Source organism: Manis pentadactyla, chromosome 7, assembly GCF_030020395.1.
Source record: "Manis pentadactyla isolate mManPen7 chromosome 7, mManPen7.hap1, whole genome shotgun sequence".
Classification (NCBI taxonomy): Eukaryota; Metazoa; Chordata; class Mammalia; order Pholidota; family Manidae; genus Manis; species Manis pentadactyla.
In genome coordinates, this window is record NC_080025.1 from 8,937,048 (window position 1) to 8,962,289 (window position 25,242).

Here is a 25,242-nt window from a genome sequence, read left to right on the forward strand (position 1 = left end):
ATTCTGACTTAAAGCACAGGTTGCCCCACAGGTGGCAACCTGCTCGAACAAAAGTATAGATCAGTAAGAGCCATTTTAAGATAGTGCATTTCATTTTTAAATATCTGCAGCTAACAAAGTATTTTACCTTCTTCCTTTGGATGGAACCACAAGTCTGTGTCTCCTTTATATCACGTGTTACACAAGCAAAGAATATAGTGTACAACCTCATGAGTCTCCTATTGGCAGCTTTGCAGCAAAGGTCCCCTAACATGCCTCTTGGTATTTATTTTTTCCCTTCCCTAAGCTTCCAGTAAGCTCAGAGAAAAAGTATCATAACCACATAAAAGCCAGAAAACAGAGGACTCTAGACACCCTGGGAGAATGTACCCCAGATGCCCTGCCCTGTAGAGCCCCTGGCTAATGTCAGCATTTAAATTAGCTTCTGGATGAAGAAAGGAGTCTCACAATAAATAAATTGCTTTTTTTTTTTGGCCGTGAAATGCATGATCTAAACCAATTCTGCCCTGAGGATGAGCTAGCAGGAGGTCCTCACTGTTAGTTGTCAGCAGTAAAAAGATTTCTGTCTTTTATTTCATTTTTGACCTAAGAACAAAGGTCCTAAGAACTCTAGTCTTTTTAATCTGTAGCATCAGCCAAGAGTAGTTGGGAATTAGTGCTTATTTTGTATTATCGGACACTCTTCTGGGAGAAATTAGAAAAAGAAAATACAGGAGAAAGAGGCAAACAGTAAGTTTCTTCACTTAAAACAAAGAGTCTTGTATACAGATTTTTTTTTCCTGACGTTATTAGCACAGAGCTAAACTTAGCCAGGGTAATTAATTAGCCCACACTGAACAACTAATCAACACTAATTCACTATTGTCATTTGGAAAAATTTTATTAGGAAAAAACGTAATTTTCCAGCTGAGTCATCATATCGAATATGGATAATTGCATTGTAGTTGACAGTAATTGTCTTGACAAATATTTATGAAATACGTCCAGTGAAGTCATCAGAAACGAGTTTAATTTGAGCAACATTGTGGAGCACGGAAACCTCAAAAACTGTCAGAAGGAAAGCTGGTATTCCTTGAAGCTATGCCTTATCGTGAAGATAGTTGAAATACTTTGGGGGAAACATAAGATATGTTCTGGATATTCCCATATTGTAGTAATGAGTTTTGGTTGGTAGGAAGTTAGGAAAGAAAGTTGCTGTTTAGAGGACAACCGTTGTAGCCATATTTGAAATTGTAACTGATATCTCTACATTCAGACCATAAAGGAAATCATTCTCAACGTGATTCAAAGTGATACTGTTTGAAATTCTATTTCAAAGCAATGCCATTGGTGGCACCCTCAGCCACCAATGCACCAAGTTTTATGAATTGACATAGGAAGAAAATCTACCAGTTAATAGTATCTCCCTAATATACATATATATACACACACACACACACACATATATATATATATGAATAAGATATATATGGATCTAAAAATTGTGTATCATGCTAAAAATTATCTGTAGTATAGTCTTGGTATTTTCTCCATTTCCAATATTCACATATTAGAATATTTCTAATCAAAAGACAGGGAATTTCAGTTTGCACGTACTCCATGCATCCACCTGAGCAGCGATGTGAAAATCTCACAATATACTGACATAGCACTACTGGGGTTTCTTTAATAGTCTCACTTGGGTTGGGACTCTTGAGGTGAAGAACCAGTCTTATTTGTCATTGATTTTTCCTTTTTTAGTTAAGGTTCCCTATTGAGTACGATTCTCAAGCTCAGTGTTAGCTATATTAACAGCTTTATCCAGACTTGTGTCTGCCTTTAACTAGTTCTTATTGTTCACCTCAGTTATTTTTATACATATGCTCATTTCACTGACTCTCACTTTCTGAACCTGTCATTTAAAGGACATAAGCTATAAAATATGAAATCCAGGTATGTGTAGACAAGATGCTCTGTTTTTTTCTGTCTCCTCGCCTTTTCTCCTTTCATCATATGTTGATAACAGTTGGTTACATGTAACAATCCATGAAAATCTCAGTAATGTGCGCACTTACAGTTTCTGAATTAGTACAGAAAACATAAAAGATTTTCTGCCATGTTCTGTTTCAGTATAGCTTTCATTTTGATTTATTCAACATTTTTTTCACCAGCATTTTCTTGCTTCCATAAAATGCTGGTTTCCTTTCTCTAATGAATTTAACATTTGCTGCTGCTAGAAACAATCAATATGACTGTGTACTTTTCATTTCTAGTCAGTAAATGGGGTAGTTCTGCCCTATAATCTCCGGTGAGTTGCAGGCCTGCTAGAATCACATCAAGATCCACACAAGCGTTTGAAGTTTATAAGCAAATCCTGATTATCTTATCCTATCCTATAAATTACAACCAGGACCTATATATAAACCAATAACTGTTTAGAATTTTCCTTAAAATTCATTTTCTTTGAGCTCACTGTTCATTATACTTTGTATAATTCACTTCTAGGGCATCTGGTAGTCTATAGCTCATCCTTTGTTTATTTTATACTTTAGCTGCTTCAGTGCATAGTAATAGCTGCTACCAGAATATAGAGCAGCTGAGAAAAAGCTTAGACTTCATCAAGACAACAGCACTTCAAGGTGTGGGTGGGACAGTAACTCTCGTTGAGAAGCCCTGACCTTCAGCAATTGTAAAGTTAATTGTCTGCAACTTCCTCATTTATATATGTGAATTAAGTAGCTTCATAGTTACCTATTAGATGTTAACAAAATGGTTCATTTGTAGGCATTTAATAAAAGATTTATGAAAGTCTTGTTTTATTAGGAAGTCTACTTTGGCATCAGTAGTTTATCAGTTATGTTCCCATGGCTTTCTACCTTGTAGTTCAGTAATGCTTTGCTAATTATTAATGTATGAAATTGCATATTAAATCACCTTTTTATTATTGCACTTTTAATTTAAATATCAAGATCTTCTGGGCTGATTTAGTGTGAGCTCAATTGCTGGGTCTTTGAAAAAAATACCTAAATGAAAGTATTGTTTACTAAATTAAGATATTCTCTCTTCTTCCCTCTCTTATCTCCACTCTACACCATCCTAAGGAGAAGCAAGACAATCGTACGAGCATCAGGTCTGCGTCAACCTTGCCTATTAGAAATCTAGACAGCAGCCTACACATTATGGCCTTAGGGTACCAGGGGAAACTCTTCCGGTTGAAAAATTACCCTTCCACCTCGGTGCTGATAACCAACTACCTTTAGCAAGGAAGGAAGTAATAAGATTCTCGATAACTAAAGATGTAGCTTTAAGTAAAATATCCCTGGGAAAGTAATCCACAGACTTAAGTTTACTGACTGATGCCATATCCTTTTATTAAAGATAGTTTGGGGAGACCCAAGGGTACCTATGGGGAAAGAGGAAATCACAGAATGTGGAAAAGAGGTGCAAAAATGAAGAAGCCAGGGTTGCTGAGCACAAACTTCAAAATTGGATCTGGGCCTAGGCTAAGAAACTATTTTCTTTTGGAATCTATCTCCTTTTGTTAAAAACAACAATAAAAAATACCCGTAAGCTCATAAAATTCCATACTAATGAATAGTAAAAATCCGTTTCTCAGTCTATTCAAATATGTCACGTTTAATAATATATGGTATTTCCTAAAAGATCGTATAGGGATGTGTGTGCATTTGTTAGAGTGATAGTTAGAAATGGGAAGGGAGATGGAATGTGTAAGGATTTGCTAGGTGCTATTTCAGGCTTATTTCAATTTGGGGCTTAAAAACATTGGTCTCAGTGAAAGGGGAATCATTCTTCCTAATTCAGTGCCTAAGCTCTATGGCGCCTATAAAATCTGTCGTCAAACCAGGACGATTTGAGAGTTGAGAGCTGGTACATGAACAGTCCAGGAGTAAACCGAGGCTGTCCTGGGCAAAGAGGGATGCACTGCTACCCTACTAAGTGTTGTTCCCAGAGTTCAGTTGCATTTAAGCTCATATTTTCCTGTACCTAAGGCAAATAAGTAAGAGATAGAGATCAAATGAGAAAAAATCAGCAATTGGTTGAATACGGGTGTGAATGCCAACCTATACTTTTCTAGTTTCTGTTGCCAACATATAGCAAATATTTGTCAACCCCTTCACAGAAAAAGCTTCTGCTGTCTTCCAAATACTGTAGTTCCTAAAATAACACAGTACCTATTTGTCTTTATTTCAAGACAACAAGAGGGAGTGTACCTTGAAGCCAGCATACTGAAGAGTTTTTTTTCAAAAAATTCAAATTTAATTTTCAAACATAAAATATTAGACTGCCAGATGAATCACATGTTCACTAGCAATGTAAAACAAAGGTAAAATTTGGCCCTGAATTTACCTGAAAAATGGCCACGTGTGTGTCCAATAGCATTGTCGTTTGATTTCTACAACCTTTCTCTTACACTGAAATAGAGACCTCCCTCGGAAGTAAATTCTGAGATGCAGATTCAGAAATGATGGCTAAAATAAGTAGAAGCAGACACGTGATCTTTAAAATGCGAGAGTATTATGAACCAATTGTAATGCTACCCCCTCACCCCGGCGGGGTAGCACGCACCATGCCAACACTTAGAGGGAGAAGGTAGGTGTGCGTTGATGGACATGCATTCTAAAATGAAGGTCATTTGGGGGGGGGGGTCAATATTGGTCTATATTCCTGAATAAAACCTAGCAGAGTCTAGTAGGGATACAAACACAGTTTAGCATCCTGAGAAGGTGTGCTGTGGCCAAGAAGACCTGGCTGTTCATCCTACATCCATCGTTTAAACTCTCTCTGAGATCATCTCCCAGTCAGTTCAGTCTGAGGTCAGTTTCTGCTGCAATGACAATTCCTGTTCAAAATAGTGTTGTGAGTATTAAATGAAATCATGTTTATAAAGTATCTGGCACATGACAGGTGCTCCATAAAGATTTTTAACTATGACCAAGTAATAATAATAATGATGATAATGGCAATAACCACTGCGAAGGATAAGGTAACCTAATTGGTTAACAGGTAAACAAATATCTCTTATCATCAAGAAGGTCTCTTGTCTGCAATGGATAGAAAAAATATTTGTCTTAACTAGAATATTAGTGTCCATCTTATCTTGTGTTAGGTCGGTCAAGCCTAAACCACAGTTTTACCAGAGTAATATCTCTTGGTTTTTTCACTATTCCCATCATGCAACAAAAAGTAGGTGAATTTTGCAGGTAAGAAGCCAAGTCTGTTAATTTAGTTCTTGAGAAAAAAAAAAAAGTCTTCAAATTATAAGGAAAGGCAGCTATTATTATCCTTGAAACATTTAATTAACTGAAGTAGTAAATGTTTGGAATGAATCAGTAAAAAGCCTCGATAGGTACATTGTCTCCACATCTGTCAAAAGTGAGACCTCAGTTTTATTTCAGGTATTTAAAGCTGTAGGTGCCTTTTGAGCATAAGCATACCCTACAGTAGAGTGGGAGTGATGTTTTATTTAATTGAGGTGAACCAGTTTCTTTTTAATAGCAATTAAGACACCAAGAAAGTGGTCTTAAATGATTCTTGAAGCCATAATTCCAACAAATCACAACTACTATCTACTCTGATAATGTTTGGTTTGGAATAACCGGCAATCTGTATAAAATATTCATATATGATAACCTTAACTTCCATAGTACCTAGAAAAGTGGATTCTTAATTACCTCTATCACATTTCTAGTCACTTCTCTGAATGTGGTCCAAGTGGAAGGTCATCAATGCCATTACTCGGGTCCTAGCTAATGACTGTAGTTTCCTCATCCGCTTTCTGGCTACGACCCTTTCATTTTGAGGCACCTCTCTTCCTCTTGCTCGGAGCTGTTTTGTGAGGTTTTCAGTCCTTCCACTCTTCACTGATACTGTCTGTGAATGTGTGTGTGTGTGTGTGTGTGTGTGTGAGTGTTTTAGCTCTAACTTGCCATCATTGCTACAGGGTAGTTTAGCTTTTCCTAGAATTAATTTTTGTCTGGTTTTAAAACTCTGTGCTTTTCTCTGAAAGTACATCCTCTGGTTTCATCACCATTAACATATGCCTTGTCGAAGGTCATTGCTTATCTTCTTCTGTGTTTCTTTGTTTTTCCCTGACATAATTTTGCCTGCTTTATTTCTTTCTCCTTTAATTTCAAATCTGAGGTAAAGCCGGTTTTCTATTACCCCATTCTCAGAATCGTTTCTTCTTAGCCTGCAAGATTAAGTCACTGGGCATGCAATTAACCAAGTAAGCTTAATAAATTCTATTTGATAACCCTTCTGATTCTGCTATGACCCTCTTCATGATTTCTTAGCATCTCACCTCATATTCTGAACCACTTAAATACTAGTACCAGAAGTCATCTTTTTCCAAATACATCCTGGACTAATATGATATCACTTCCTTCCTGTCAAACATTGGTTTGGGCAGAGAGATCTGGGTTAAAATCTCAACATGCTACTAGCTAATCCTTGCTTGGACAGATTGCTTGTACATCTTTATCTTGTTTTTTTCATAAAATGAGTCTGGTAATACTTCACAAAGATGCTGTACAAGCGCATTGAAATGTTGTATGTAACGCAGCTAGCATTTTAGTTTCTTTGCTTTTCTTCAATCCTTTCTTAATGCTATACATTTAAAAGAAAAATAATTGACTTAGCAGTTACAAAGGTAAATGACAACTACCAAGAACTTACTTGTTGATTAAGTTTGGCTTTTTTAGCTTTGGAGATGGGTATTATTTGATTGTTAATTTTCAAAGACAGTATTTGTTTTAGAAACAGGTGACAGCGGTGATACAGGAAGGAAATGATCTGAGATAGTCGCAGAATGCTGATATTTCTAAAATAAAGCCTGATGCGAGCATTCACTTAGCAGATATTTATAAAAGGCTTACCATGTGCCAGTAGGAAAAATTCAGGTGTGTTACAGAGAAGTTGTGACCACTCTTGAAAAAATCAGACTATACTCCAGAACAGATTCACAGTTTTAATTAATCTTAGGTATTATCTAATCTTACCTTCTTTTTAAGGCCCACTGAGGTTTAGTGCTCTGCCTGAGGTCACATGACTAGTTAGTGACAGCAGTCCGCTAGATCTGAGGTCCCAAATTCTAAATTCATTTCCTGTTCATCCTACAGTATCTCCAAATACTTTTTATCACACCTGAAAGGAAAAAAAGCACTTAACCACCAAATACATGTACTTAGTAAATTTTAAACTATGCAGATTCAGCAACGTACTTATCTTAGATGTGTTATACGTCAAATACTGATCATACTTTAAAGATTTTCCAACTCTTCTAACAATTATATAAACTTCCTTTTGACAAATAAAAATTCTATATATTTAGGTTGTACAATGTGGGTTTTTTAAATTATACAATATGATGATTTAATATATATATACATTTTGAAACTATGACTACACTCAAGTTAATTAACACATCTGTCACCTCATAGTCACCTTTTGTGTGTGTGTGGTGAGAACACTCATGATCTACTCTTAGCAAAGTTCAGGTATACAGTGCACTATTATGAACTGCAGTGTGTGCAAAAGATCCCCAGAATTTCTTCATCTTATAACTGAAAGTTTGTGCCTTTTGACTAACATCTCCCCAGTTCCCCCATGCCCCAATCCCTGGTCGTCCCAACCACCATTCTATTCTCTGGTTCTATGAGTTTGACTTTTTTAGACCCCACATCTAAGTGAGATCATGTAGTATCTGTTGAAACTTGGCTAATTTCTCTGATGTTCCAGAAAACTACAACTGACACTTAACCAATGCAGGCATTACGGATGACCACACACAGTTGAAAATTCACTTCTAACTTTTGACTCCCCCAAAAAACTTTACTAATAGCCTACTGTTGACAGGAAGCCTTACCAATAATATAAATAGTTAATTAACACATATTTCATATGTTATATGTGTTATACTCTGTATTCTTACAATAAAGTAAGTTAGAGAAAAAGTTTTTTCAAATTGTTGTAAACTCTCCAAATAATTTTTATACTTATTGAAAAAAATCTGCATTTAAGTAGACCCATGCAGTTCATATCCGTGTTGTTTAAAGGCCAACTTTAAGTGGAACTTGTTGTGTTTTCACACTTTTAAGTAAACAAGGACAAATCCCACCAAAATGCTGTTTTGCAGACTTACAAACAGTTTAGAAAATTGAAAATTGTTATAGATGGCAATCATCGTTCTTGGCAACAAAATAATATATTGGTGGAACTATTTCCAAATATAAATTTTAGAAGTTTCTAAAAGAGTTTTGTTAGAGAAGCCATATTTTCTCACTCATTTCTTGAATAATACCTTTACTTTGAAGGGAGACAGATTAATCATTTTTTCAGAAATATGTTCCTGGTGGCATCCTCCTGACAGCCACTTGCTGTCACAGAAAAGGTCAGCAAATTTAGAACCTTCTCATTTTTATATTATTTAACTTCTTTTTAAGGTTTGTAACTCTCAAGGGTCCTTTGCCGTGAGCCAACTAGCTAACCTTTATGTGGTTAAAAAAGATTTTCAGGATCTCCCCACAACTCACCCAAAGTATTGTGAAGATTCTTATATTTCATTACTCACACACAGGCCGCCAAACCTTGAAGGCAAGGACATTACTGTCAGCTCTAGTTGGTGAGCTCCTACCCATCAGGGCCACGGACATGAGGGACCTTCCAGCAGGACTGAGAATACGCTCCACTGTCATCAGTGCTTTAAATATTATAACAGCTTGCTATCTTTCTTATTTTTTAAGATAAGAAATACAAGTAGAAGTGTATTTTGCACAAGAGTTAAGACACGTACCTCATACAGAGACTACCACCAAATTATGTAACTGCTTAAGAATGTAAGTTTTAGGCACAAAGAGATCTACTTTTGTCCCTGTATGAATATTGACAAATTAGGGCTCCATTTCCTCATCTTAAAAAAGTAGATTTTCAGTACACACACACACACACACACACACACACACGATGGGGATTTTGTGAAATTTAAATTAAATTGAACTCTTTGCGCATAGTAAATAGGTTCTCAGTTAATTTTATTTAAAGCACTTTCCACTCTGGGTTGGTGGTTTTCTGTTTCGTTCTGTTAAATACTGTTAATTCACCCTCACACCAGTTTCCCTAGGATACCTTCAACATCTCAATTCTGAAGAAAATAATTTATTCTTCATAAATTTACATCTACACCTGGAATCCTTCTCTTTATCTGTAACCCTTCTCAGATTTAGAGAAAGAACTTTGCTGAACAATTTTGAGCATAGATGGCCATCAATAATTAAATGAATTAATAATTAAATAGGTTAAATCTTATTCAAAGAGCACATAGGAATTTTAAGATGTTCTTTTCCATTTTAATTTTAATATATTTATATATATGTAGTAACTGCCAACAGTAGGTGTAATTGATCAAAACAAATCTGATATAGATTCATGCATTTGATGCCATGGCTACATAATTAAAATAACTAAAATGTGAGACAAAGCTGTTAAGCAATTTTAGTCATCTTGATAATGGTTTAAAAAAAATCTATATGTTTAAACCTGTTGTTCAATTCCTAATGCTCCCGAACCCTAACAAGATGTGATGCTAGGGACATGTCTAAGTTAAAATAAGTCATAGTGAAAACTTTTGTCCTTCTGTAGCCCTATATATTTTATACAGCTGTGGTTATACTTAAACTTTATATTGTATATGTTTCTCACTTAAAACTGAAGTATATGTAAAAGAATGCACTAAAATATGTTTCACACAAATCCCCTAATACTCTCTAGAATTCTGCTTCCCAGTTTCAGTGATCAACTAACACGTACTGCCCCACTTACCAGGAACAGGTTTGTATATTCTATGTAATCACAGATTGATATGCAGGCCATTGCTAAAATGTGTAATTATTAATGCATTCACATTGTAACATTTTTTGGTAAGATATTACAAACAATTTTGTCTCCAACTATTCTTTGTACAACCACTAATAACTCATATTAATTCAGGTAACAGCAGTGAGATGTATCTTGTTTATAAGCTTTTCATTTAAGACATTTTTCTTGCTGAGATCACCTAGTGTGAAAGTTGTCCAAAGATAATAGCACATCAATTCAAAAGTGTAATAGATTTGAGACCCCAACATGCTATCAGCATGAGGAAGAAGTTTATCAGTGTCCCTAACTCTCCATGTCACAGCTAGAATCATTCCATATTTATTCTTTAGTTTTCACATCAAAATATATAATTTACATTCTCATGTTGATTACTCACTTGGGGGATGTTTAATATTCTTGTTGAAAATATTTTTCTTTAAAATGCATACCATAATTAATTTGAAGGTAATAAAAGAAGCATTTTAGTTAGCAAACGTCTAAAATACTTCCTTTTTACCATTCAGGGATGCATAGTTTATTACTAACTATAAAAATTTTTCACTTACATTTATAGCCATAATATCTTTATATTAGAGACAAAATTATCACTCCATTTTGAACAAGCCCTGGCCAATTTACATTCACACACATACACACGTATCTTTGCTAGACATCCTATTGAAAAATTATCAGATCACATAATCAAAATGCCAAGAGAAAAATGTTGAAGTTTTGTTTATTATTGATTCATGCCAGGTATTTTATTTTTCATTTCTCAGGAGTATTTATTAAATACTCAAGATATTTGCTTTTATTATTTCTTAATTGTTTCACCTTTTCATCAATCCTTGACATAAACCTTTTTGGGTTTTAGGTCCCATTTGCCAATTTTCATTCTTAACAGTTTTTGTCAAGTACTATTGCTACCATGGTGGTTATTGAAGAACTTCATTAAAAACCAGTCCTTCAAACACTTTTACTTTCCTCATAGCTGTTAAATACCCTTCCCTGCCCTCCTGCTCCCACTCTTGAAAGCGTTAAGGTGATTCCAGAAGGATGAAAGCTAGAACTTTCCTGTTCAATGTAATGAGGACTCAGTGTGGGATTTTTTTTCCCAATTATGCTGGGATTCTGCTCCCTCTGCACTTAGTGAGAGGAAGTCTGTTCCTCATATTTTGTCAGTCAGAAACTTTGTCCGGGCGTGGTAGCGCGTGGTGGTAGCACGCACCCGCCGTGCAGCCCCTCGGATTGCCGCCTGAGCTGTCACCACTTCATCCTCAGCGGCTCAAAGAAGGAAAAGAATTAAGGAGAAGGCATTTATACAGGGGAACATTTTTATTTCTTTTCCCTCTTCTCAAAATAGCAGCTGTGTGAAGGAGTAAAGAGATTATATTTATGTGTGTGTGTGTGTGTGTGTGTGTGTGTGTGCATGTGCACACAGTGCTTTAAAAATACTTAGAATTGAGTTTTCCAGAAGTCTCTTCTGACAGATAAAGAGAATCATTAGAGGCAGCTTTTCCTTTCCTATATAGATTTTAATACCAGCCAGAAAGGTTAGGAGTAGAGAAATAACATCTGTATGAAGAAGGTAGTGAAAACTTTTGGGAAGTTGTAAATAGCCAAGGTGAATCGTCAGCTAGACTCCTACCTGGCTCAGAAATCCAAGAGCTACGTTCAGCAAGAAAGGGAAAGACAACCCCTAAAAGAGGGTATGCGTGGAATAAGGTACTATGTTGGTGAACGTTTTATAAGCACATGGAAATACAGATGCTGTAGCAAACAGGAACCAAAAGAGTACAGAAAGGGGGGTCTCCTTTAGAGAGAAAGGAAAAACCAGCAAACGCAGTAGATACTTAAAAGCAGCAGTGAGATTAGAAAGGGTAAGGGAACCAATTTCTTAACAAATAAATGAGTTTGGAAGGGAAGAACAATAAAGAGGGATGTCAGAAGAAGAAAAGTAACAGTGAGATGACAGAAAACAGGGACATCTGTTGAAGCCATTTGATTCTGAGGTCAGAGGGATGGAGCCTTGTATGGTACAAATACTATTTATTCTAAATTAACTACCTGAAGTGAGCTACCAGCAGGGACTTTCCAAGGAGGAGTCTTTTGAACTGATTTCCTGATTAGTTACTCAACCTGGATGGGAGTCTTGAGGTTCAAGGGAAGCTAAGAAACTGATATGCCAGCACCTCACCTCAGTGTTTCTCAAAGTGTGGTCTGTGGACCAGCAACATGAGCTGCTGGGGTTTCTCCCCAGACCCTCCACGTTTTAACAAGCCCTCCAAGGGATCCTGATGCAAGTGAAAGGTAGAGGCCCACCGCTTTAGTGATGAAATGGTCTCTGAGTACCTTCTGGCTCATATTGGTGGCCTAACTGTGGACTACGTAGGTTCTCAAGGCTGAACCGAAAACTGTGATTCCATAATCAGTTTGGTTGAACTGGGTTTTTTTGTTGAAAGGTGACAGTGGAAAGCCTTTTGCAGTCTTACGGTGGGTGGGCTTCTCCCTGAAAATGCAGAGCAGCCTCTGCCATCTCTTAGTTCAGAAATCTTACAAAGCTTCTGAGGCCAGCATCCTCGATGGATGGGGATTTCTTTCCAAATAGCTAGCTATTTAAGCACAGTAAGGAATTGTACAAGATGCCTTTGGATATCTGTTGAGAAGCAGTCACTGAAAGGTAAGGAAAATAAGCAGGAGCCCAGCCTTGAATAAGAACAGGCGATTTTCTCTACCGGCTTGCTTTATTTAGTTTCTGTTTAATAGCTTCCAGAATTTTGTATTTCCTTGCATCATTATCTAAAAGCACATCACTTAAATAAACTGCCTTTCGGCCTTCTCATCAGCTAGAAGCACAATGCTGAATATACACTTAATGGGTAATCCACTTGGCTTTGGGATTTAAAATCAGGACTCGATAGTGAAAATTCCAAACACTGATAATGACGCACAGGTTTTAAGTGTTCAAAATGCTTGGATAATTGTTAATACCATCTTTTAAGTATATACTTTCATTCAAATATATACTGACAAAAATGTGGAGCTGTTTTAGCTCCCACAGTACTTAGTATAACGCTGTCATTATAGACAAGCAACCTAATGAGTGGTAACACGCATTATGGAAGGAAGAGAATGCTCAACAATTAAATTTTGTACATTTTGACAATTTTTAAATAGTGCTTTATCTTAAAATGAATTCTAGGCAAATCATCCATAGTTTTGGCATCCTCAAGGGACTAGAACTATTTTGAACTCAGTATTAATTTCAGCCTCCATATATTTCTAGGTAAATTTAATCCATAAGTGTGGGATTCATTTGCTTTAGATCTGCAAATGTCATTTGGGCAGTCGTTTGATGTTGAGGAAATCTTGTGAGACCTTTATTATACCTCTTAAATCCAGAAAGTTTATATTTTGCCCGAAGCGAAAGGAATCTATGCCTTGAAATTTCTCTAGCTCTTAGGGGAGAACTTTGGGTTCTGAAAAGGTGGTAACTTTGACCAACTATGGCCAAGCACATTGTCTTTGAAATGGGAGCATCTATAATTCAAAGTAAGCAATCGTATATTCTAGTGAAATTTTTTTTTAGTGATTTGCCTAGAAACAAAAGGAGACAGGACAGGATATCAAGATGTTTTGATTTAAACAGTTCCCAATGAGTTTGATGTGCATTACTCTTTCATTCAATGAAGAATATAAGGAGAGGAAAAAAACCTCAACAGCTACTGTGCAGTAGTGTCTATGAGATATAACAGGTTATATACAATAGAAGTATTCTTCCAGGTGTCTGTAATGAGGTTTCAACTGCCTTGGGGATGAAACTGAGCCCTGACTACCGCACCACCTTTATTCTTGCTTTCTCACTTGCTTTGTTTATCTCCAAAAAGGTTTTTTACACTCTATGAAATACAGAAGAAAAAAGAAAACCTCTTTTCTATGAAGATAACCAATTATGAAGTTCATCTAATTAAAATTTCATTGAGTGGTTGCACACTTCCTTTTTGATCCTTATTGTCTGTCCTAATGTCCCATTGAGGAAACGACACCAACCACTTAGAGTGACACCAGAAATGTATTTTCTGGGAATGCTTTTCATTTTGGTGCCTATAATTTAATTTCTAACTGATTAAACTATGTTTGTGATATCAGAGGTATAACCTGATTATATTAACCTCCTGAACAAAAGACTACTATTAATCAATGTGTTTTCTAGTGACTGGTGAAGTTACAGTTTAATTATATATTATACCTTATTTAATTTTGTATTTCATGTTAGAATCTTTTTAAAGGAGCATTGATATTATATATGGTACATTATTAGAAAAGCTCAACAGTCTGATTATTTGCCCTTAAGAATCTTATGATAGTAAGTTTGTGGTTTATTTTGAAAGACTAAACCAATCAAATGTGATGTGTTACCTGCTGAGAGATGAAGTAAAAAAGCAAAACAAATTTTAAAAAGCAACTTAAGTGACCAGAAAAAGAGTCGATAGAAATTATTCCTGGACATATAGAAGTAATTCCATATACTGTGAAGGTCCAGTATTTAAAACGTGACCCACCGGTTGAGAGTAGAAAGAACTTTGGAATGGAATGTTCCTGGTGCCTCTTCTCTGCCTCTACCAAATAGATTAACAAAGAGGAGCCAAGGTATAAAAACTCAGAAGAATCCTCTACCTGGACAAAAAAAAAGAAAAAGGGAAAAGATGCTGTAATGGGGAGAATGCAGGATTCTCTGACAAGCTGAATCCTGGGTGCAGGGCGGGGCCGGGCAGGATGGGAGAGAAATTGGAAATTACCCCTGAGTCCGTCAGACCTAAAGGATAGTGCCACTAACAGTGACCCAAGGCGGGAATGGGGACAGCAAGAAAGATGAGCACATTCAGGCTCTGTCCCCACTAATTTTAAATTTGTGACATGACCCATAGAAAGATACATCACTGAATGGATTGGAAACATAAACTCGAACAGAAGAGGGGTGGAGCTGAAATGCAAAGCTTGGTCTGAAGACAGGCCAGCAAGGAAGCAGACCTTGTAACCTAAAAAGAAAAAAGAGCAACTATTAATTGTGCCTTATATAGAGCCGGTCTCTCCATTGATGTTTTAGTGGCATTACAGTTAATGATGCTTCGCAGGTCCCCAGTTCTTGTCGGTCGTTGTTGTTCAACAGAATCCCCCTCAAGATTCCAGAGCCACAAAGCAACTGTTAGTGTTCAGTGACCTTCTGCACCGGCTGTCTTTGGGGCTTTGAAATTGATTTTCCTCATCTCAGTCTCTGATAGTCTGTCTTCAAGTGCGCCTCTCTAGTTCATCACCAGAGTGAAAACGGCGCAAATAGCTGAGGAACTGGAGGCAGGCGTCACGCAGGGCATCATTAGACACATCAGAACAAAATCAGCCTGCTCCGGTGTGCTCTGTGCTCAAAAGAAGCTGCCGCTGTGGGTGCTTTATTGCCGCATACAATGGGGAATATTCTCACAGGATTCACTTTTTTTCATTCCCAAATATGGTCTGAGAAGGAAAGAAAATTTCTGCCTTTCTTCTGCAAACCTCATGTGGATGCCAGGTCAAAACCATATGCTTTTGATAGTAATTTTGCAGAATTTTTTTTTTTTTATACATGAGACGCATATTCCCAAGGCCATAGGGTCTGGCAAGGAGTCACAGGATAGCGAGGGACTGCGATGACACACAGAAATACGGGCCTTAGAGAGAATTAGGTGGTAAAGTCATTTTCTCATAAAGAACCTAATCTATACCCTCCCTAGGGCTGAATTGCAGTCGTCCCTTATCTGTTCATTCATTAGGTATTTGTGGAGTTCTAGACAAAGTAAGCATTGTGTTGAACCTTCAAACAGATATACATTAGTCACCATATACACTTATCGGGATTTTAAGTTTTCTGTATTGCGATGGAGAGGACATTTTTTACTCTGGAAAGAAGGCATCGTGTCTGAACCTAGAAATTAACAGATCCCCACCCCATCAAATCACATGTTCTCCTCTATAGAAAATACGTTGACAGACATTTTCCATTATGCTACTTAATGTCTAAGGGATTTTGACATGTCTATTTTAACATACCTATTTTGAGGCCTAATTTCATGTAAAGGACTCATCCTCACACAAGCAACACCATTAGTTTTAAGTGGTTCTAAAATACATCAATTTAAACAATCTTTACAAATTTTTTCCATACTTACATACTAGAAAATCATCTGGAAATATTAAAGACCAATGATTTTCAGATATAATATACTTGATTAGGCTTCTCTTTCAATGTTTTGCAATATTCGTTATGCCTTATATCTCTAAGGCACTAATTTGATGCCCCCCTGACAAAGGTCGTCATTTAGACAGAGGAAGGGGAAGTGTACTTCTGAGATTTAAAGTCAGGGGCCAAAAGAATACAGTTAAATTATATTTTCTCTTGCAGCAACAAAAGTAAATTTACGTATTAAGTAAGTTAGAAATTCTTTCAAGGTAAAGAGAACTTCAGTTCCACTCATAGTGTTGAAGAGTGTCTTTTTTAAATATTACATCTCTCTTTTCAGCAGTATCTCAGAGTTGCATTTTGCTCTAAGAAAAACAATCATCTCATAGCAATTTGAGCCTAATTCTTGAAAGAATTCTTTGCCAGAATCACCAAAGCAGATGGACATGATATATTGATATCTCAAATTTTGGAAATTGAGACAAAGATGCCCAGTTTTTAGCTGGCACGTGTGTATTGTGGGTCTCTTTGTTTTTTATTCAGGGTGGAGACATGTTTTTAGCATGCAGGCCTAGATCATAATCTTTCACATCCAAGAGGCTCAGGTTCAAATCCCATTTCCCATTGAGAAATGGCCCAAACCACTTTAAACAAAGCTATATAACATGTTTTCTGGAGATGGTTTTCATTTCAGTTCCTATAACTCCCAACTTTTACTTATTTATATTTACTGCACAAGTCATTTATCAGCTGTGGGTCCTTAGCCAAGGTACTTAATTTCTCTGGGACTCACTTTCTGCATCAGCACAATGGCCACCCTTTTATTTATTTTACAATATTTATTGAGCAACTACTACATGCCAGGAACTTGCTAAGCCATGAAAATGCACAAGTGATTGAGACTTTGTGGAGCTTACCTTCTAATGGGAGAAGTCAAACAACGGATTTGCGCAGTTGACACATCATTCTCCATCAACTTGAGATGCTAGATAAACAACTTTATTTTTCTATGTTCCCATCTAAATTTTTTGTGGAGCCCCCATTCCTAGGAACTTGGACAATTTGGGCCTCTCCCTGTCCTACCCTGATTTATTTGAATGTAGCCACACTGGATCACTCCTGTATGATCTGGGGCTGCTGTCCTGATATAAGGCCACAGCTGAGATGGTATGGCTGGCGAAGAGCCGAAAGTATCTTTTGTCTGGTCCTTTACAGAGAAAGATCTGCCTCACCTGTTCTAAAAGATGGAGTTTCTTCTTGGCATAATGCAGTTCATCTTCTCATCCAGAGTACATGCCATGGTGTAAACCAGGGAATTCATCTTGTCCACATTGTATTTGAGAGGGTTACTTCTTGAATTGGAATTTGAAGTCTTTGAAGGATAATTTTTGGTGTTTTGGAATATAGGATCCAATGAATGAAATTTCAGTGAGAAAAGTAGCTCATGCTTGTTGAGCACTTACCTTGTGCTGGGTACTAATGTAAACACACTCATATTTTGCTTCATTTCATCCTATACAATGTCTGTATAACAGGTAACATTATCATTCCGATTTTACAGGTAATACAGCTGAAACAGGCAATTTGAGCAATTTACCAAATACCATCCCACTAATGTTAGGTGAAGTCTGGATTCAAACCCAGACAGTCTGGTTCCAGAGCCCACATTTGTAAGCCCCATGCTGAATATGAAACATGGTAGGAAGTGCTAGAAGCAGTACTTCCAACATACCACATAATTCAGGCTATAAACTCTTAAATTTGCTTTATGAAGGACTTCCATTGCTAGTACAATCTGTAGAGATAGTAATTTATCATCTGCACCTGCTCTAATGTTGTGGCTGGCCAAGCAGTTTTAGATGCATTAACTGATTGACATCCCTGTGAAATAAGGAAGTTGTTAGCTCCGTCTTATAGATAAAAAAGTAAAATCAAAACCGAGGCTTCCAGGATCACATATGTAGGAAATAATAGACCAGGAACTTCTACTCAGGTCTTTTGTTTTCTAATCAAGAATTCTCTCCATCATACCTGTGTTAGGTAAGCTTCCATGATTCTCACCATACCTGGACTCATTCACTTATTGATTTTCTAAAAATGGACTCTTTGTGACTTAGATACCTACTTAGCCTTTCTTTAGCAATATATGCCTAAAATCATGAGTTTGATCCCTCTTTTCTATATCAAATATATATGTTTATATCCCAGGTACTTTATAGTAAATACTAACTCCTTTAAGCCCTGTAACAGCCTGTGAGAAGTGGATACTATTCCCATCCCCATTTTACAGAATAAGAAAATAAAACACAGAGAGGTTAACTAACTTGCCCAACGACCTGCCTCTAGTAAGAAAGAAAGCAGGATTTGAACCTCAGCAGTCTAGCTTCTAGGTTCTGTTCTTCTAACACCTTAATTGGCTTAATATATTCGCCCTGTTTTCCAATACACATTTAAATAGGTCCACTAGTATTAAAATTGAAAATATTCAGCTGTCTACCATCTAAAATCATCTTGCATAAAGACTCTATTGTACCGTGTTGGAACATTCCAGGATACCTCGAACTTCCTGAATATAAGTGTGTACAGTCTGTTGTTGGACATCTTTGGATGTGTTATTAGGGATAATAATATTAGGAGACAAAGTGAATATGCAATAAATCACTAGTATAATATAAAATGTAAAACATGAAAACCATGGTGTTTTTTTTTTTAATTTGGGGACTTTTGTTATAATGGGACTTTTTAAATTATTTGTCATCTTTCCTAAAGAACTCTGTAGATCTGTTTTGTCATGTGATCATTCAATTCCTGCATAAACATTTTCAAAGTAAGAGAGCGTACAACTCTTAGAGGAAGATTGCCTCACTGTTGTACAGCTCCATTGTTAGGAAATCTTTCTATGTTTGATCTAAAACCAGCTCTGCTGACCCCTTCGTTTATTTAGGTTGGTTTTAGCTGGCGTTCGTTCTGTGATTCCGTCTTCCTCCCCCCGGCAGACTTACCTTCTGGTTGCTTTTGACATAAGCTACAAATAGAATTAGTTTGCATCCCCTGAGAACTGACCAGCTGCCTGTGGCCATGGTCGGTCGTACTCATTCGTGGGGGAGCAGGTTGGGATCAGAATGCCCTCCAGAAAGTGACTCAGTCTGCAGACCACGAACGTGAGCGTGCACACTTGTGCTTATATGAATCCATATTCTCATAAGTGAAATAGGAAGATGTTCGTAAGGTAGTTCATAAAGGGAAGTTTCAAAGTGGTTTGTGCAGGAAACGTGTGATTAGAAAAACTTCTGAGAGTCTCTCCATGTACCTGCTCGAAGGGACGCTAATCATGTGTCTGCATAAATGCTACCTACATTACACATCAGTCTCTTTCATCAGAGTCAGTTTTCTGAGTTGGTTAAAATATTTCCTAAATTTCTAATTTTTTAAAATTCTATGAGGTAAATGCTTAAAAGAGAGAGAGGAGAAGCTGCCCATAACTGGCTCTCTCCCATGTTCTAACATATTTGTATCTTACAATGATATTCTCCTGTTCTGCAGGCATTTCCTATTCAAAACAGGAACAGGGACCACGCCACTGTTCAGTACTGCAACCCCAGGATACACAATGGCATCTGGCTCTGTTTACTCACCGCCGACTCGGCCACTGCCTAGAAACACCCTCTCAAGAAGTGCTTTTAAATTCAAGAAGTCGTCGAAGTACTGTAGCTGGAAATGCACCGCGCTCTGCGCTGTAGGGGTCTCGGTGCTCCTGGCAATACTCCTATCGTATTTTATAGGTAAGAACGAGTTTTTAGAATTATTTTGCCTCTAAGCTGGGGCATCATGGTGTTTTGTTGGTTATTTTGGTCAAGAAGTATAAATTACATTTTTCTAAAGGAGGGACTTGGCAATAATGCATCATAAGTTAGAGCATTTTAAGTAACTGTCAGCAAATTTAAACTGATGAATAGAGAAGTTGCGTTTGCATAAAGAACGAGGTACATTCTTGGGCGCAGGCTCTGGTGTGCATTTGTGCTTGAGGTATCGCTCCGGAAACGTGGATAACTCTGTGACTTTTCATGCACACAAAATAATTCATTCACTCGCAGGAGTGAGCGCTGGGCAGGAATCTCCTCCAATGCAGCGTCACTGGGGAGCACTCTGCCACCTCTGGTATTATGCGCCTTTCCGCTGACTCAGCTACCTAAATGTAAAACTCATCACTCAAGACCATCGCCTTGACTCGGGAGCGCTCTCCAGAGAAACGTGCATCCATTAATCAATGAATGGATTATATCCTTGTTCATATACGTGGATTTTTCTTTCTTTTTTTTTTTTCCAATGTCGTATTGATCATGTTTTTCATTGTATCATAACCCAAACGATGGAAGCTGCTAAGTAGAAGTTGTAAATATTCCTTTTGTTTAACCGTTTCCCAACACGTGAGCATTCAAACTAGTGGAAATTGCTTTTTAAAAAGTCAGAAATGACCGCATTCGATTTTGATCTGCTTCTAAGAGTAAGGAAAGGCCTACCACACTGAAATGCTAGTGGTGTCCACTGAGATAAATCGCAGGCTGGGTGGTTTATCCAACAAGAGCAGCAGACGGTGATGCATCCTCCAGTTTACAAAGCGGTTTGCGATGCCCCATGAAATTCTATAACTGAGTAAGACTATTACAGAGCTGGATATGTAATAGGATGAGGCTTTGGCAGTGAACCAGTTTCTGTCGTTAGCTACAATATTCCTTAGTTCTAAATTATGTACTTTGGAAAGTGAAATCACCGTTCTGAGTCACAATATTGAAGAGAAAGAGTATTTTAGAGCATGAAGGAACTTTCGAGATAATCAAGTCAGGAATGACAACGGTGTGGTGTGTTACATACTATGACTTCAAGTCCTGTGACCACGGCAGGCATCACTAATGAATCAGGGCCCTCTTTCCCATGGAGCCTGGATACGGCCTCATTATCCCCATCAGGGCTTCGTGCAGCGCCTTAGATAACTCCGTCCATCAGGGATGAACACAAGGTGAGACCTCTTCATCATTTTTCAATCCAGAGTTAACTCCCTGCTTGTAAAAATAGAGCAGATACCAAAAGAGTTGTCACTTGGCCAAGGTCACACAGTAATGAAACAAGGCTGTGCTGTTTCATAACACTCAGGGTAAGTGAGGAATCTCATGGCAACAAGCATCAGTGTTCAGAGATAGAATTCTAGTATTTGTGCAGAAAATGCCCAGGCATCAAGAGAGTCTCTTCTAGTTGGCTGTACAAATGATTTGTACCCCGTCAGCAGTGTGATACTTGAGAATTTTTAATGGTTCAGAAATGCACCACTCATGCATGGGATGTAATAAATTAAGCACATATGTATATGTAGGGAATTTTTTTTTTTTTAACATAGTGCATACCAGATAAAGACCGGGCAGGCTGGACTTCAGTGTCTGTGTGACTGATGTGTCCGCGGACCCCCTTTCTGATCGCAGGTGCCTCTGACCATCCAGTTGTTTGAGTATCAGCCTTGATACCATTTAATTTTACTTACATTATGCAACGAGCAGTAAAACAGCGTTTTAATGTGAGATTATGTTGCTATTATTTGCGAGCCTTGTGCTCTTTTCAAGGATCCATTAGTGAATATAATTGAGTGTCAGACTTATTAGGAAAAATTCAGAATGTTCCTTTTTTCAAATTGCCTGTTTTTACTGTTTATTAATTAGTGTTGATTCTGACACACACCACTGTCATAAACTTCTCCCTTCGAGTTTACCTTTCCCCACATGGAAACATACAAACATATATAGTTAATATACTTATATTCACTTGTCAGTCCACCAGATACTTGTTGAACATTTGTTATGATGTAGTTATTGTGCTGAAAAACAAGGTGATACGTTCCAAGTATTATCTGTACAAATTACTTTTATCATCAAAGAAATATCTCATGCTATTGCCTTAAATAAGTGCAGATAAACTAGAATTTTCACTGTCCCTCCAGTACTTAAGCAACTAACACACTGATGCAATGATTGCTTCATTTAATTTAGGGAAAAAATTTCAGTTCTTTGTCAGTTTGTATGGTAAGTCTTCACACTGAAGATACTGCCTTTACCCTTGGAAACAAAGGCCAGGACACTTTTCTCAGGGAATGTCCTTCGCTAGTATATTTTTTTATGCATTTTGTATCAGGCTTTCTCACTTATGATTATACATCAGGTGTGTCTGATTTTATTTAGTGGCTCTTTAATTAACCATTTCCCCAAAATACACTGTTTCTTATGCACATGCACGTGTGTGTGTGTGTGTGTGTGTGTGTGTGTACACATGTGTATATTCAGTTGACCAAGTTTTTAATTAAATTCTTTGAAAGAAATTTGCTGTCCCAAAGGGTAGGCATGTTTTAAGTTTTGCAAACCATGGTCAAATTACCCTGAGTTTACACAACTACTAATGCTACTTGTTTTCAGTATTTTTAACCCTTGCCAATCTCTTAGGTTAAAACATTTTATTGTTGTTTTCATTTGTCACTAAAAGTGGTGAATATCTTCTCGCATACTAAGTGACCATCTGTATTTCTCTTTGTGTGAGTAAATAGCCGAGTTCTACCCCCATTTTCTATTGTCACTTTTCTCCTTTTTTTTGTTTGCAAGTATTTATTAATTAAGGATATGAATCATTTGTCATATGTGTTATCTACGTTTCCATTTTATTATTAACTTCTTTTATAATCATTTTGCCATACACCAAATAGAATTTAAGGAATCAAACTTACCGGTTTTTTCTTTCTAATTTCTGATTTTCATGTGATACCTATAAAGTCCTCATTTACTCTATTATTTTTTTACAAATTCACTTAAATATTCTTCCAGTCCTTTCATGCTTTATCAATAATGACTTTTAGTTCAACATTTTTCTGGGCAGTCTGGTAGATGTTAGTGGATCAAGTGAGCTTTTCATTCTAGAAGCTCATAATCAACTGATACAGACATGCTTTTAGTGGTACATGGCTTTAGTAGCAGCTTGGTCCATGTGAGCAAAACCAAGCAAAGAAAAGAAGGAAAACCTGTCTCTGGCTGAAGGTGCTGGGAAGAGACCTCATTGAGCAGGTGATGTTTGAGAGAAGAAGAGGAGCTCAGTTCACTAGGTGTGATGTCAAAATGGTCAGTGGAAGGTCACCTTGGGAAGAAGCCCCTCAGGGCGTGGACAGGAAGAAACATGACCTCTCTGCAGGAGTGTTCCCAGTGTCCCACGTGGCGTCTGATGCAGGGTCTGAAGTCCCTCATTTCATTCTCACCACGACCTAGGAGTCACTGTCTGCACTCGATGTGCAGGAATCTGTCACTCAGACAGTCTTCTCATCTGACGTCACAGCCAAGGAATGCTGGAAGCCAGACTGGAAACTATTAAGGGCCCCATCACACGTGCTGCCCCCCACGAGGCTTTTGAAGCATGGATAATAGGGAAGAAACTAAAGAAACTGAAGCATAGCAATGAAAAAAGAATCACACTTATGTTCTTAAAAGATGGCTTTAGCAGCATTCCAAAACATGCAGTTTGAGGAAAGAAAGTCAAGACTTGTGCTTTTCAAACTTGAATGTGCCTAGAATTCACTTGGGAGCTTGTTAAAATGCCTGCTCTGACTCAGCCGATCTGACTCTGAAGTCTGGACTTCACACAGGCCACCCCGGGGATGCCGCCGTGGCCCGCAGGCCGCCCCAGTGGTGCCACTGTGGCCCGTAGACCACACTTTGGGGAGCAGGGCTTCAGGCCAGCGCTGTCAAGGGCTCTATTCGATGATGGACACATTCTTGTTAATTTGAACTCAAACAGCCACATGTGGCTGGTGGCATCCATGTGGACAGAGCAAGTATAGACAGTGTATTAGAGAACTAGTCTAAATGGGGGATCCTGAGGCCCTGTTGGGACAGAGGAGTGAGCAGAATTGAGAAATTTTACCTGATATATGATAGAATAGATGTGCTGTGATACATCATATCCCAATTCTTAAAAGCCAAATGTCCAAGCATCTGTATGTAGCAGACTTCTTTTCAGTCGTCACATCATGATTTTCTTAAATGGCTGAGCTCCCAATTCAAATCCTTCTCTCATGTATTCATCTGTGCTTGGCTCACCTTTACCCATGAAAATTCCACTGAACACAAATGGTAATTTGATGATAATAGTGGTACAGGCTTATCACAAAAAATACCTGAACCACTTTTTCTAGGCCCTCCTTTACTCCTTCTTTTTCTTTTTTCTCTTCTAAAATAGAAAATCATAAAATGGGCAATAGGCAGCAGTTGTTCACCAAAGAGTAGATAAAAACAAAGAAAGTCTGTTGGTTACTGTTTGCTTCTGCTCCTGTTCAGTTGTGGAATGAGTAGGAATCTTGGTTGGTACGCTTTACTCACAGAAGGCTGTTCCTGGATGGAGGAGAACCTGAAATTTTGGTGTTATACACGTAGAAAAATGCCTAGAAATCTTAGCAAGAAGCATAAACATCATTGAAATGTTATTAAATACAAATCAAAATAAATGTTGGAGTCATTAGGTAACACCAATTACAACTGCAAAAAGTCATTAACTGTATTTCAATTTTAAAAAAGATGTGGTGTACACACACACATACACACACACAGCAGAGTATTACTCAGCCATGAAAAAAGAAGACATTCTGCCATTGTGACAACAGGGATGGGCCTTGAGCACATTCTGCTGAGGCAGATAAGTCAGGTAGAGAAAGACAAGTATGTATGATCTCACTTACGTGTAGAATCTAAAAAACAAAGTTAAACTAGTAATAAAACAGAGTAAAATGGCAGTTACCAGGGGTTGGGGGCTGGGAGGGAAGGGACTGACAGGGTTTAAGGGTACAGACTTATAATGAGCAATAAATAAGCCACAGAGATCTAATGACAGTATAATGAATTTAGTCAATAATACTATAGTGTAGTGATGATGATGTGATAAATATCATTTCAATGGCAATGATAATATATAAATGTATTAAAGTAACATGCTGTACACCCTTAGTTTACAAATTGCATGCCAAATTCATCAAATAAAAATAATTTTAAAGTGAAAAAAATATGCAGCAAAGTCAAGCTTCAAATAGCACCATCATGGACATGTAACTGTATAGTACTAGGCAGAGTCCGCAAATCCAAATGATTTCTCATGTAGCATAG

At 37.5% G+C, this 25,242-nt stretch overlaps 1 protein-coding gene across 10 annotated transcripts in view; it reads left to right on the plus strand.

Annotated features, from left to right (window-relative positions):
• The window catches only part of TENM3 (teneurin transmembrane protein 3), a 1,816,466-nt gene that overhangs the window by 1,654,732 nt on the left and 136,492 nt on the right, over positions 1–25,242 (plus strand). For all 10 annotated transcript variants that reach the window (XM_036894289.2, XM_057505071.1, XM_036894291.2 and 7 more), the window contains one exon: positions 19,610–19,848. In XM_036894289.2, the coding sequence (XP_036750184.1) occupies positions 19,610–19,848 (239 nt within the window). The remainder of the gene's footprint in view (positions 1–19,609; positions 19,849–25,242) is intronic.